We start from the raw sequence: 14,998 nt of genomic DNA, 5'->3' as shown, positions 1-14,998 counted from the left end.
GAGCCGAGTTCCCATAGAGCAGCTCTGGTGGAATTGTGTGGAAGCGCGTCCGCCTGGTGGGTGATGTAGTAAAACTGGGGCAGGCCCTTTCATAAATGTCTCCCACTGTCTAAACGTGTTACAAGACTTACTCTGCACTGATTAAAAGTTCTTGTTATGCTTTTGCACATATAGATCGTGGACCCACTGTGCCAAACGCCGGGTTTCCCCAGAAAGGGCGTGGCAAAGCGGCTACCTTGTCTTCGCTAGAGCTCCTGATGGTGGAGATAGTGCCGCGCTGCAGGCAGCTGCCAGGTACCACTCCTGGGCAGTCTGCGGCACTGCAGCTGCTGACCCCAGGGATCAGGATAGCAGTCACGCACAAAGACTCGGAGTCACTGACAAACAGGATTCGGACACTGGTGTAACAGTCCGACGAACAAGGAATGCTGGGATAGGTTCATGTTCAGACAACATGGGTTTATGAAACTAGTTCAGGTACTGCTGGAGTGGCTTTAGGTACAGGTACTGCCGGAGCGGCGTCCTCTTCTGGTTCAGGCAATTCAGGATACGGGCTATCGTTCAGACAATACAGGTTTATGAAAACAGGACCAGAAAACTCGGAACACAGGAACAGGATCCCGAACAAACTACACAGGATACCAGGTTGGGAGATTTGGCAACATACAGTTGCACTCACACTCAATGTAGGGAACTACAGTGGTTGCTCAGGCACCTCCCTTCTGGGGAAGGTACCATATATACAATTTCTATTTGTGTTTTGTATGTTACCCCTTCTCATGTACAGCACCATGGAATCAAAGGTGCTCTAAAATTAAATGTTAGTAATATACAAGAAGCCTTCCAGCTATTGCTAGAACAGGGGAGCAAGCGTTCCTTTAGGTGCGCCGCCAGGATGACTGTGCGACGTGCACAGACCAGGAAGCAATGACTGAGGCCACACTGTGCAGCTGGAGCAGTGAGTGTGTTGGCATCCCTGAATTACCATTACAGCTCCCCCTCTGTTACGCCCCCTCTTCTTTAAGTCCACAAGGACTGTCACCGAAGAAGTGAAGCCTGACTTGTCTTCTTGGACTCCCATGACTTCTCTTCAGGGCCACGTTCACTCTAGTCCACTACAAGAAAGGTTACTTCATTCACCTTCTTCTTCGTTAGGATGCTTCTAACCATCAAGACATCCTCAGAGCAGACCAAAGCTGGCATGGAAACAGGATCCTTAAATTGCTGAGTCTCTCTTTGCCCAGCAAGACCAGCTACCACCTTGGAAGAATAGAAGACAGACTGGAGTTCATCCACCTGGTCGGTGGATACTAGAGACTTAGAAGGTCGCTCTGACTTGACATCATCGTCAGCCAGCCACTTGAGAACAGGAGATACCCTTTCTGGGTCCAACTCCAAACTGGTGTCCATGAAGATATGTTCAGGAGGTTCGCTGGAGCAGGTCACTGAAACAATTGCTAGAACTGCATGGAGATATTGTCTCTGCTTCCCTTCTTTCGGAGATGTCAGCACACGATGAATCGGTGACTAGCAGACCTGCCAGAGAAGATGGTGACACAGGCGACCAAACTGGACATACAAGGACCAGACACCTCTAGTGACACAACTGTCTCCAATGAAGCACTTCACCAGATCTCCAGTCAAGAACTGGCTCATGAGTTCTCAGCCACGGAAGACCTAAGAGAAGTGGATGAAATAAACCAGACAGCACAATAGAAGGCAATTTTCTCCTATGCAATTCTCCTATCTGGAGATCTACTTTCTCAGTAACGACTTGAATGACTTCAGATAAGACCTTTGCTTTTATGGATGATACCTTCAACGAATTCAGGAGGTGTTAGACGGGCTGCATTCACTATTCTGCTGGTGGTGTCACTGTGCACATACAAGGCTGTCACTAGAAATTTCAGGGCCCCCTTGAGACTCCACCCAGCTCCGCCTTCACCCCTCAAACCTTCCACAATCCCACCGCTCACTCTTGGAACAACTACACTTATGCACCACATCCTCACCAAGCACACATTAACAGTTCCCATCTAACACCATATCACAAACATAGCCATCAGCTTTTGTTTTGGCCAAAAGATTTTTTTAAGCCGCTACCACGAAAAGGTATATTCTTTTGGCTGGACCGTATTTTACTCTAACCTATTAAATATTTTTATTTATTTTTCTTTAAGGGAATGTGTCACATATATTTTTTAAAATGACCAATAATACCATATACAAGGGACAAATACTGCCACACCTTGGCCGAACCACAGAGTCGCACCACATAGTGACCAAATAATACCACATCTAGGGGACAAATACCTCCAGACCGTGAGCAGATCACATATAACCGCCACATAGTGACCAAATATTACCACAGAGAAGGAACAAATACCGTAACACCATGACCAGACCACATATTACCACCACATAGTGACTGAATAATAGCACATACAAGGAACTAATACTGTCACACCATGACCAGACCACATATTACCACCACATACTGACTGAATAATGCCACATACAGGGACAAATACCATCACACGATGACCAGACCACATATAACCACCACATAGTGACCGAGTAATACCACATACAGGGGACAAATACCACCACACAATGACCAGACCACATATTACCACCACATAGTGACCAAATAATACTACATACAGGGACAAATGCTGTCACACCACGACCAGACCACATATCACCACCACATAGTGACTGAATACCACATACAAGGAATAAATACTTTCACACTATGGCCAGACCACATATTACCACCGCATAGTGACTGAGTACTACAATACTGATCATTAATAAAAAAAATACTAATATTACCATAAGTCCCATTATACACAGGAGCTTCAAACATAGTATATAGTTTAAGCACACAGGTAACTTACTGACTCACTAGTTACATTATACCCATGAGCTCTGTGTATAGTGTCAGTGTACAGGTAATACAGTGATCACCAAAGACCGTATACACAGGAGCTCTGTGTATACTACATAGTGTATAGTGTCAGTGTACAAGTAAAATATTTAGAATTGCGAGTCCTCAGTGGTTGATACCTTTTAATGGCTAACTGGAACTATGGTAACAAATTGCAAGCTTTCGAGACTACACAGGTCTCTTCATCAGGCAAAGACTAAAAGAAATTCTGAAGAATCACATATTTATGCACAACATAGCACAGAAAAAAAAAGGAAAAACCATGGATAAGACAGGTGACATGAAGCAGAATTACCATGAGTGATAAACAGTTATGTCCATAAATATTGGGCCAGCTCTTAGATAAGGATTGTTTTATTGTCCTCTGATTGGGGTCAGGTTCTGTTGTGATGACCCCTTATAGTCTGAGGGGCAAGTTCCTTAGTTGATGTAAAAAGACATAAATCCGTGCTACACATTCATTCCTGCAGTGAGACTGTCAAAGGTCGTCATCAGTTTATATTCCCATACTCTTCTGTCTCTCTTAGATTTGAAGCTACCTTTTAACACAAGTAATTTCATGTCCATAATGTTATGATTTGGGAGACAAAAATGTATTGCCACAGGTAGATCCATTCTTTTTTCTCTTATTGTGTGGCGGTGAGAATTAATTCTTGTTCTAAGCTTTTGCCCTGTCTCCCCCATATACAGACCCCAAATTGGACATTTAGTACAAGTAACACACTGACTCACCAGTGACATTATACACAAGAGCTCTGTATATACTACATAGTGTATAGTGTCAGTGTACAGGTAACACACGGAGTCACCAGTGACATTATACACAGGAGCTCTGTACAATACCCTGACTCATCAGTGAAGTCTCTAGTTGAAGATCTTCATCTTCCTGTATTATACTCCAGAGCTGCACTCACTATTCTGCTGGTAGTCACTGTGTACATACATTACATTACTTATCCTGCACTGATCCTGAGTTACATCCTGTATTATACCCCAGTGCTGCACTCACTATTATGCTGGTATAGTCACTGTATACATACATACATTACATTACTTAACCTGTACTGATCCTGACATTATACACAGGGGCTCTGTATAAGTAATACAATGACTCACCAGAGAAGTCTCTAGTTGAAGATATTCATCATCTCTTTTCTTCTTCATCCAGTGTAGACCGCCATCATTTCTTCCAGCCAGGAATAACACAGTTATCTAGAGCACATTCCCCAATTTTTCTCCAACCTCTACACTACGCCAGATGAATAAAAAATGCAACAGTGTCACCCTGCAGAGAAACAGGACCACCGACCCCCTAACCCCACCTGACAAAGAAAACAGTATCCTCAAAAATAAAATATATCACAGCAGTAATAATATCCCTTAATTAGCCCCTACAGTAATAATGTCCTATTTTGGGCCATTTATGTTGCTTTCCGTTTGATATCATGTGCCACTGATCTCTAGCTGATGTGAGACGCCGCTGATCCTTAGCATCAGGATCTTCCTGACCACTGACGCCAACACAGAATAACACTTTGGTAAGAGGATCAGAACTCTGAAGCCCCGCAGCCCCCTCACACTGCTGCCGCTTCTCAACTAAGTGATCAGGGTCAACAGCATTCAGAGGCACTGAGGCTACCGATACCGCCCCCCCCCCCCCCCGACACCGGACCTCTCACCCTCCCCACTGAGGAGTGTACCACAGCCACAGTATCATGGCCTGACAAGTGAATGCCCGCCACTGGGCCGCTTTCACTGTCTAGATTAGGTTTTTGTCCTGATGAAGAGGTCGCATGTGGCCTTGAAACGCGTTGACACTGTAAACCTGTACATTGAACTTTCTCAAGTTTTAATCTGCATCGAGTCTGCATCAGTAACGCATTGAATTAAACCTCCATCCCATTCCATATACTCCAGAGTTTTACTCAGTATTCTGGTGGTGCAGTCACTGTGTACAAACATTACATTACTGATCCTGTACTGATCCTGAGTTACATCCTGTATTATACTCCAGAGCTGCACTCACTATTCTGCTGGTGCAGTCACTGTGTACACACATTACATTACTTATCCTGTTCTGATCCTGAGTTACATCCTGTATTATACCTCAGAGCTGCACTCACTATTCTGCTGACACAGTCACTGTGTACATACATTACATTACTTATCCTGTACTGATCCTGAGTTACATCCTGTATTATACTTGAGAGCTGCACTCACTATTCTGCTGGTGCAGTCACTGTGTACATACATTACATTACTTATCCTGTACTGATCCTGAGTTACATCCTGTATTATACTCGAGAGCTGCACTCACTATTCTGCTGGTGCAGTCACTGTGTACATACATTACATTACTGATCCTGAGTTGCATCCTGTATTATACCCCAGAGTTGGAACTCACTATTCTGCTGGTGCAGTCACTGAGTACATACTTTACATTACTTATCCTGTACTGATGGTGAGTTACATCCTGTATTATACCCCAGAGCTGCACTCACTATTCTGCTGGTGCAGTCACTGTTTACATACATTACTGATCCTGAGTTACATCCTGTATTATACCTCAGAGCTGGACTCACTATTCTGCTGGTGCAGTCACTGTGTACATACATTACATTACTTATCCTGTACGGATCCCGAGTTACTTCCTGTATTTTACTCAAGAGCTGCACTCACTATTCTGCTGGTGCAGTCACTGTTTACATACATTACATTACTTATCCTGTACTGTTCCCGAGTTACATCCTGTATTATACTCCAGAGCTGCACTCACTATTCTGCTGGTGCAGTCACTGTGTACATACATACATTACTTATCCTGTACGGATCCCGAGTTACTTCCTGTATTTTACTCAAGAGCTGCACTCACTATTCTGCTGGTGCAGTCACTGTGTACATACATACATTACTTATCCTGTACGGATCCCGAGTTACATCCTGTATTATACGCCAGAGCTGCACTCACTATTCTGCTGGTGCAGTCACTGTGTACATACATACATTACTTATCCTGTACGGATCCCGAGTTACTTCTTGTATTTTACTCAAGAGCTACACTCACTATACTCATAAAGTAAAGACGATCACTAGAACAAGATTTGTGATGATACTGAACATGTAAGTAGTGATGGGAGATTACAGGTGAAAAGTTGCAGAATTATTAACTTCAGCTCTGGAAGTATAATAAGGGCTATGATGAGATAAATCATAATAAATATTTAGTAAGTTGCTCATGTTCTTCTGTCAATTATATAAATGTTGGTCCATGTGATGTATTATGTTCTGTTTCTGTAGATCGTCAGCATCATTGGATACAGCGCTACGATGGTTTTCTACGTTTACGTATTTTCGTTTATTTTTGGGAAGAATAAAACCCATTACGACAGCTGGTCCTTATTCTTTGCACTGGTAAGTCGTCAGCCGAATAGAGAAGGCAGGTACAGCCGAAACCCTGTTCTGCGCACTCCTATAATGTGGAAGCTCCTGTGATTTGCCCTCACTCTGTTTTGTATAATGTCATACTTCTGCTGTGACGGATGCCCCCTTTGGACCCTGGGTGAGTCGGTAACCTCTGTACCCCCTGTAACTTGCTGATCATCCACAAAATACAAAATGGAGCTGTATATGACGTCTATGTACTTCTGACCAAAGGATCCAGCCTCTCTGCAGTCTCACCCCCATATTACTAATGTTGGACAATTCCTCATAAAGCAGTTCAGTTAGAATATGTATCGTAACTTTATGCTACTCTTTTTCAGTCCTCCTTCGTTCCCTTGAGTCTAGTGGATCTGTTCGGTACATCCATTCCTGGCGAAATGCTGCTGTACAGCTTCCTCTTTCCCAGCAGCACCCTATGCGGAATCCTGCAGAACATAGTAAGTGAGATCTGAAACATTAGAAATATCTCTGATCCCAATGATCCAGGATTTTTTCCCGCAACTGTGGGCAGTGCCAGGTAGCTTATCATTACATCTTTGTGATCCATATTACTGTCTTGTTTCTTTTTCTTCCATTTTTTTGCTTTGCAAAAAGATTAAAAAAAACAACGATAATGCGCTTTCAGGGTTTTTTGTGTGTTTCAGGATTCACAGTATGGGATTAATATTCTGATATTTTATTAGTTTAGTTACGCACATGGCAACACAATGGTTTTTTTTTATTTATGTTCTGGGAAAAGGTCATTATGAACTTTTTAATATTTTTTTTTATTAAATCCCTGCAATCACTAGTACAGTGCACTGCAATACTGTAATATTACAGCGCATTGTAAAAGTACTGATCTACCGGCAGAATTTCTTAGAAGTAGAGAATCAAGAGGTTGGGGGTCTTAGGTAGGTCACTATTTGTCATAAGCGTGTTATTGGTACCCTGCAATTGCATTGCTAGGGAAGGGAGGAGGTTAGGTACCAGAAGGGACACCTCTCCCATTTAATCTCATCATCCTAAATGTTGCATTCACAATTGACAGCGACATTTACAGTGGCTTGCGAAAATATTTCCCCCACCCCTTGGCATTTTCCTTGTTGAAAACCTGGAATCTCACTTTTTCTTTTTGAGGGTTTTTATCAGTTCATGTAAAGCACATGCCTACAACTGTGAACATTTGGTTTTCTTTTTATTATGAAGGAAACAACAAGAAAACAAACTAACTGAAAACTTCAAGTGTGCATAACTATTCACCCCCTAAAGTCAGTATTTTGCAGAGCCTCCTTTTGCGGCAATTACACCTGCAAATCACTTTGGATAGGTAAACTTAAAAAAAACTGAACGTCACATCCAAACATAGACTAAAGGCCCCCGTCACACTTAGCGACGCTAAAGCGATCCCGACGATACGACCTGTCAGGGATCGTTGCTGCGTCGCTATGTGGTCGCTGGTGAGATGTCAAACAGTGAGATCTTCCCAACGACGCAGCAGCGATGCGGCGACCTGTAGCGACCTGTACAACGATGTCGTTGGTCGTTGTGACACTGTCACATGGCAGCTATTATGACGATTCAGACCTCGATGAGGGACGTCCTGTGTGACGTTGTAGTCACACAGGTGTGCATTTGCGTTGCCTTTTCCGCGCCCATTCAGTTCCGATTGGTGGTTTGCAGATTAAGGAAAAATGAAAACGCATTTGAGACCCCAAACGATACCTACCGTGCACAAAATATAGGTGTCAGAAGAACCGTTGAAGAATAGATACATCGAAGAGGAGTCGCAGGCCGGAGAACTCTACAACGATCTGCAAACCACCACGCGGTCAGGTACAAAGGATGGAAGCGCTACTATGTCGCCTTCTGTTGAAGGCATGACCGCCAATCAGAACACAGTAGCGACCACCAATCGGAGCGGAGGGGTGGGGAAAAGGCAACGCAAATGCACGCCTATGTGTCGGTGTCTGAGTCGTCAACGAGGTCGTTGGTAAAGTGTCAAACACAGCGATGTGTGCTACCCAGCGGGACCTCAACGATCAAAAAAAGGTCCAGGCCATTCCGACACGACCAGCGGTCTCACAGCAGGAGCCTGGTCGCTGCTACGTGTCACACATATCACAAACCAAAAAAAATGAAGTATAACAACTCACAAAGTACATATAAAATTCAATATTTATTAATGCTCATCTAGCAACATTAAAATTTGTTAGAGACAAAGAGTCCAGTTATATGATCACAACAATAAACATAAGACAGAAATATGAGAATATTGAGAATGGGTGCAATAAAAAAACCATGTTGCACCATGGATGTAGCAAAAGGGGAAGTATATAAAGGCTCGGTGGCACAAGAACAGTAACTGCCAATGGGGTAAAATAAAGTGCCCAGTGCTAAACAGTATCCCTAGCAGCTATATGGAGTGCAAGCATCCTAATCAAATAAAGGGTAAGTACCCTATAGTTCAGCCACCCCACATTAATAAGAATATAGGAGGACTAGTCCCATATCCACACCTTACCCTTTTCCTTCTCCATAGTCCACAACACGCGCCCCTACGCGCGTTTCGCCCTCAGCTTCGTCGGGGGGCCCGCATATTGCTTATGTCTCCCATGTCCTGCTTTTTATAATCCGCGGCAGTGTCAATAAATGGCGCATGTCTATGACGATAACGGCCGCTGCACGACGCATCATACTACGCGCCAACATGGCGGTGCGGGTCACCGGAATAAACCGGTGACGTCATTGACCCGCACACGTCACAAACAGGCGCCCGGAGGATGCCGCAGCTATTGACCGCGTCCCAGACATGCGCACTGACTACGTACCAGCTTCTCATGCAGGCACAGATGGAATCCTATTGTGCAGGGTAAGGACGGTCCAATAATGTGCACCGCCCACCAAGCACATCACTATTACGTCATCTGCAATACGATCGAATGGATGCTATTACGAGCAACTACAGTGTAATGAGAAATTCCCACTTATTAATCATTAAGCGGTGTAGCAATCACACCTAGCCATTACATAATTAAATGCAGTGCGAACATAAAAACAGATAAACAAGTGAAAAAATGAATAAAAAAATATAAATGAAAAAATAATAACAAGTGAGATCTATATGATAATGCTACATCATAGCAAACAGAGAATAAGGCTAACATCAGAGGAACTAAAAGTGACACAGTGCAAAAATATATGTATATATATATAAAAGGCATCCAGAAGTCTTATTCCAATCGATGACAGTCAAAGGTCCATCTCCAGGCCAGCTTTTAGTAAGATGTATTGATGACACGAATCCATATTAATAACGTAACACTAAAAAGATTTATAACTAGAAGAAAAAAGAAGAAAAGAGAGAAAGAGAGACAAGTATGTTAAAAACCAAAAGTAAAAAACCAGTGATCCTACATCCAGAGATGACAAAGTCTACAAAAATGATGAAAAACTGAGTTGCTCATTAAGTCCGTTAGGGACCATGGTGTCAAGATTGACTATCCATCGGCATTCTTTTTGCATTAGAACCCGCACAGCATCACCCCCTCTAATCCCCATGTGTACGCAATCAATCCCCCAGATCTTCAACTCTTTAGAATTGCATTTATGTTTGAGTTTAAAATGTCTGGGAATTGTTTTTAAAGACTCCACGTCATCTACATCACGAGCGGCCTCAATATCCCGTACATGTTCGCGGGTTCGAACCCGCAGTTCACGAGACGTAAGGCCAATATATATAAGATTACAACTACACATGGCATAATATACGACATGTGTAGTCGTACATGTGATGTTTTCTCTAATGTCATATGTCTTGAGGCCGCTCGATGATGTAAAGGACGTGGATCTAATGTGGTTTTTACATGCCAGACATTTTCCACAGGGGAAAAAACCTTTTTTAACACCCCTACTACCAAAAAAGGGGGTTGGTTTAGAGACATAGTGACTTGACACCAAGGTATCACGAAAATTTCTCCCTCTACGTGCTGTCATAAGGGGTGTCGGGGAGAGTTGATTTTTCAAAAATGGATCGGTCAGTAAAACTGACCAATGTTTTTTAAGGATAGTTCTCATTAGATCCCATTGTTGGTTGTACGTAGAAATAAAACGTACTTGTGTGTCTTTTCCTTTTTTCCCTCTAGAGTCACCCTCTTGTGGACCCAGGAGATCTATTCTCCTGGTATTTTTGGCTCTCACATAGCCCCTCTTGATGCTCCTGTTACTATAACCACGATCTCTAAATCTCTGCCCAAGGTCCCTGGCCTGTCCCTCGAATAACGCATCAGAGGCACATATTCTGCGAGCACGCAGGAATTGACCCGTTGGAATGGCGGCAATCGTAGAATATTGATGTGCAGAAGATGCGTGTAACAATGCATTGACAGATGTTTTTTTGCGATACATATCAGTATGGATCAATCCGTCATCCTGCACCCTTAATTCAACATCAAGGAACGACACCACCTTTTGATCATATACATAGGTGAGTCTGATGTTGGATTCGTTGCGGTTCAGACCCACCATAAATGCCTCTAAATCAATGGCAGAGCCCTGCCATAAAAACAAAATATCGTCAATAAAACGAAACCATCCAAGGACTTGGGGAGCGGCCTGTGCACCGTCCAATAACAAACCCCTCTCCCAAAAGCCGAGAAAGAGGTTTGCGTAGGAGGGCGCACACGCCGCCCCCATAGCGGTCCCACGTTTCTGTAAAAAGAACCGGTCCTTGAATGTAAAAAAGTTATGGGTGAGAATGAACCGCAACAAATCCAACACCAATTCTCTCATATCCGCATCCAAATTGCTCGCCTCCAGAAAAAATTGCGATGCTCGCAATCCGTCCTCATGGTTGATACTTGTATATAGGGATTCAACGTCCGCTACTACAAGAAATGTGCCCGGGTCGAGGGACAGGCCATCAAGGCGCCTCAGGACGTCCGTCGTGTCCCTGACATAGGAGGGCAGCGTTTCCACCTGAGGGTGCAAATAATGTTCGATAAATTTACAAATGGGGTCACACAGCCCTCCAATGCCAGAAACAATCGGACGTCCCGGGGGGTTGACAGGGTCTTTATGGACCTTGGGCAAGAGATAGAACGTGGGCACAACAGGGCATTTAACCAGAAGACCATCTAGAACCCTTTTGGAAATAATACCCCTCTCATGTGCTATCTCCAAAATCCAAGCAAGTTCTACTTGAAAAGAAGCTAAAGGATTTTGTGTTAGTTGGGTATATGTCTGTTTGTCCCTCAACTGCCTAAATGCCTCTTTCTCATATCTCTCCACTGGCCAGATAACCACATTCCCCCCCTTGTCTGCCGGTTTGATGACTACGTCATCCAGTTTCTTAAGATCTTCCAATGACTTACGTTGTAGGGGAGTTAGGTTGTTTTTATTCCCATTATTATAAATCGTTTTAAATTCCTCTGTTACTAATCTAGTAAATATGTCGACCTGCGGACATAGAGACAAGGGGGGGAATGCAGTAGATCTGGACAGAACAGGTGGTGGAGAGATACCTGCAAATTCTGGATTCGATTCTCGTTCCAGGTCCTCCAGGGCCTCAATTGCTTCCCGTTCCGTTACAAATCCACTGCCCTGGTCAATAGTTGATTTAGAATGTAGTTTACGTAGTACCAATTTTCGAGAGAACAGATGGAGATCCTTTAACGCTAGAAAAAAGTTAAAGTTGTTAGTAGGTACAAAAGATAAACCAAGGCCCAGAAGATCCTTCTGGGTCTGAGATAGCACATGAGAGGATAAATTAATCACCTCCAATGTGTTATTTTTCGTCCTTTTATCCAAGGGGGGTGAGGAGGGTATCTTGCGTTTCTGATTTCTCTTACCACCTCCTCTAGGGCGATTTTCTCTAAAGAAATCTCTCCTTTCCCATGTTGTCCTAGGGATTTCGGGGCCCTGGGTTCTGTCTTCAATTGAAGACATAGATGAAATGGATGTAGAACGTGCCCTTGAAAAGGATCTCTGACCCAATCCCCTCCTCTTCCATTTATAGACCTGGTCATTCTGGAAATCTAGTTGGTCACGTAAATATTTCTTCGTTTTACCATCCACAATCTCTTTTTCCCATTTTTGTTGTTCCATATCTATTTCTCCTTTGAGTTTGGTGACTTTGTCGGGGGTTAGATGTTCATTAATATCATCCTGTATTTTTTTCAATTCCCCATCAATCTCCATAAGGGTTAATTCATTTGATCTTATCAATAGCTCCAAAAATATTTTGGAGCAGTTTGAAGAAGCCCCTTCCCAGGCCTTAATGAAATCTTCATTGGTAATGGGGAAGGAGGGGAAAACTTGGATCCTAAGACCCCTTGGAATAAGACCACAACCAACATATTTTTCCAAAAACGCCTTATTCCACCAAAGGCGGGTGCGTTTTTTGAGCAACTCTTTGTATTTTTTGATAAGTTCAATGTCATCTCTGGATTTCGGATCACATGGGGCACCCAGACCCACATCAAATACTCTGTCTAATTGTGTCCGCCACGCCTTTTCACGTTCGCGGAAATCCATCTGGTCTGAGATAGACACTGTGAAAACACAGACAATAATCAGAAACACAATCTCGGAAACAGATACCATTGCCAAAAAGCAGTCCCGTCTGGATTACACGGGACCAGTGGGGTAAATACCCTGAAATACTTCCTCAAATATCACAAACCAAAAAAAATGAAGTATAACAACTCACAAAGTACATATAAAATTCAATATTTATTAATGCTCATCTAGCAACATTAAAATTTGTTAGAGACAAAGAGTCCAGTTATATGATCACAACAATAAACATAAGACAGAAATATGAGAATATTGAGAATGGGTGCAATAAAAAAACCATGTTGCACCATGGATGTAGCAAAAGGGGAAGTATATAAAGGCTCGGTGGCACAAGAACAGTAACTGCCAATGGGGTAAAATAAAGTGCCCAGTGCTAAACAGTATCCCTAGCAGCTATATGGAGTGCAAGCATCCTAATCAAATAAAGGGTAAGTACCCTATAGTTCAGCCACCCCACATTAATAAGAATATAGGAGGACTAGTCCCATATCCACACCTTACCCTTTTCCTTCTCCATAGTCCACAACACGCGCCCCTACGCGCGTTTCGCCCTCAGCTTCGTCGGGGGGCCCGCATATTGCTTATGTCTCCCATGTCCTGCTTTTTATAATCCGCGGCAGTGTCAATAAATGGCGCATGTCTATGACGATAACGGCCGCTGCACGACGCATCATACTACGCGCCAACATGGCGGTGCGGGTCACCGGAATAAACCGGTGACGTCATTGACCCGCACACGTCACAAACAGGCGCCCGGAGGATGCCGCAGCTAGCGTTAAAGGATCTCCATCTGTTCTCTCGAAAATTGGTACTACGTAAACTACATTCTAAATCAACTATTGACCAGGGCAGTGGATTTGTAACGGAACGGGAAGCAATTGAGGCCCTGGAGGACCTGGAACGAGAATCGAATCCAGAATTTGCAGGTATCTCTCCACCACCTGTTCTGTCCAGATCTACTGCATTCCCCCCCTTGTCTCTATGTCCGCAGGTCGACATATTTACTAGATTAGTAACAGAGGAATTTAAAACGATTTATAATAATGGGAATAAAAACAACCTAACTCCCCTACAACGTAAGTCATTGGAAGATCTTAAGAAACTGGATGACGTAGTCATCAAACCGGCAGACAAGGGGGGGAATGTGGTTATCTGGCCAGTGGAGAGATATGAGAAAGAGGCATTTAGGCAGTTGAGGGACAAACAGACATATACCCAACTAACACAAAATCCTTTAGCTTCTTTTCAAGTAGAACTTGCTTGGATTTTGGAGATAGCACATGAGAGGGGTATTATTTCCAAAAGGGTTCCAGATGGTCTTCTGGTTAAATGCCCTGTTGTGCCCACGTTCTATCTCTTGCCCAAGGTCCATAAAGACCCTGTCAACCCCCCGGGACGTCCGATTGTTTCTGGCATTGGAGGGCTGTGTGACCCCATTTGTAAATTTATCGAACATTATTTGCACCCTCAGGTGGAAACGCTGCCCTCCTATGTCAGGGACACGACGGACGTCCTGAGGCGCCTTGATGGCCTGTCCCTCGACCCAGGCACATTTCTTGTAGTAGCGGACGTTGAATCCCTATATACAAGTATCAACCATGAGGACGGATTGCGAGCATCGCAATTTTTTCTGGAGGCGAGCAATTTGGATGCGGATATGAGAGAATTGGTGTTGGATTTGTTGCGGTTCATTCTCACCCATAACTTTTTTACATTCAAGGACCGGTTCTTTTTACAGAAACGTGGGACCGCTATGGGGGCGGCGTGTGCGCCCTCCTACGCAAACCTCTTTCTCGGCTTTTGGGAGAGGGGTTTGTTATTGGACGGTGCACAGGCCGCTCCCCAAGTCCTTGGATGGTTTCGTTTTATTGACGATATTTTGTTTTTATGGCAGGGCTCTGCCATTGATTTAGAGGCATTTATGGTGGGTCTGAACCGCAACGAATCCAACATCAGACTCACCTATGTATATGATCAAAAGGTGGTGTCGTTCCTTGATGTTGAATTAAGGGTGCAGGATGACGGATTGATCCATACTGATATGTATCGCAA

At 43.6% G+C, this 14,998-nt stretch overlaps 1 protein-coding gene across 2 annotated transcripts in view; it reads left to right on the top strand.

Moving 5' to 3' along the window:
* The window catches only part of LOC138664204 (ABC-type organic anion transporter ABCA8-like), a 141,097-nt gene that overhangs the window by 92,553 nt on the left and 33,546 nt on the right, over window positions 1–14,998 (top strand). For both annotated transcript variants that reach the window (XM_069750698.1, XM_069750699.1), the window contains exons 25-26: window positions 6,248–6,361; window positions 6,712–6,828. In XM_069750698.1, coding sequence (XP_069606799.1) covers window positions 6,248–6,361; window positions 6,712–6,828 — 231 coding nt within the window. The remainder of the gene's footprint in view (window positions 1–6,247; window positions 6,362–6,711; window positions 6,829–14,998) is intronic.

This window comes from Ranitomeya imitator, chromosome 2 (assembly GCF_032444005.1).
Source record: "Ranitomeya imitator isolate aRanImi1 chromosome 2, aRanImi1.pri, whole genome shotgun sequence".
Lineage (NCBI taxonomy): Eukaryota > Metazoa > Chordata > Amphibia > Anura > Dendrobatidae > Ranitomeya > Ranitomeya imitator.
Note: the sequence above shows the minus strand (reverse complement) of the source record. Positions and strands in the feature narration are given on the sequence as shown.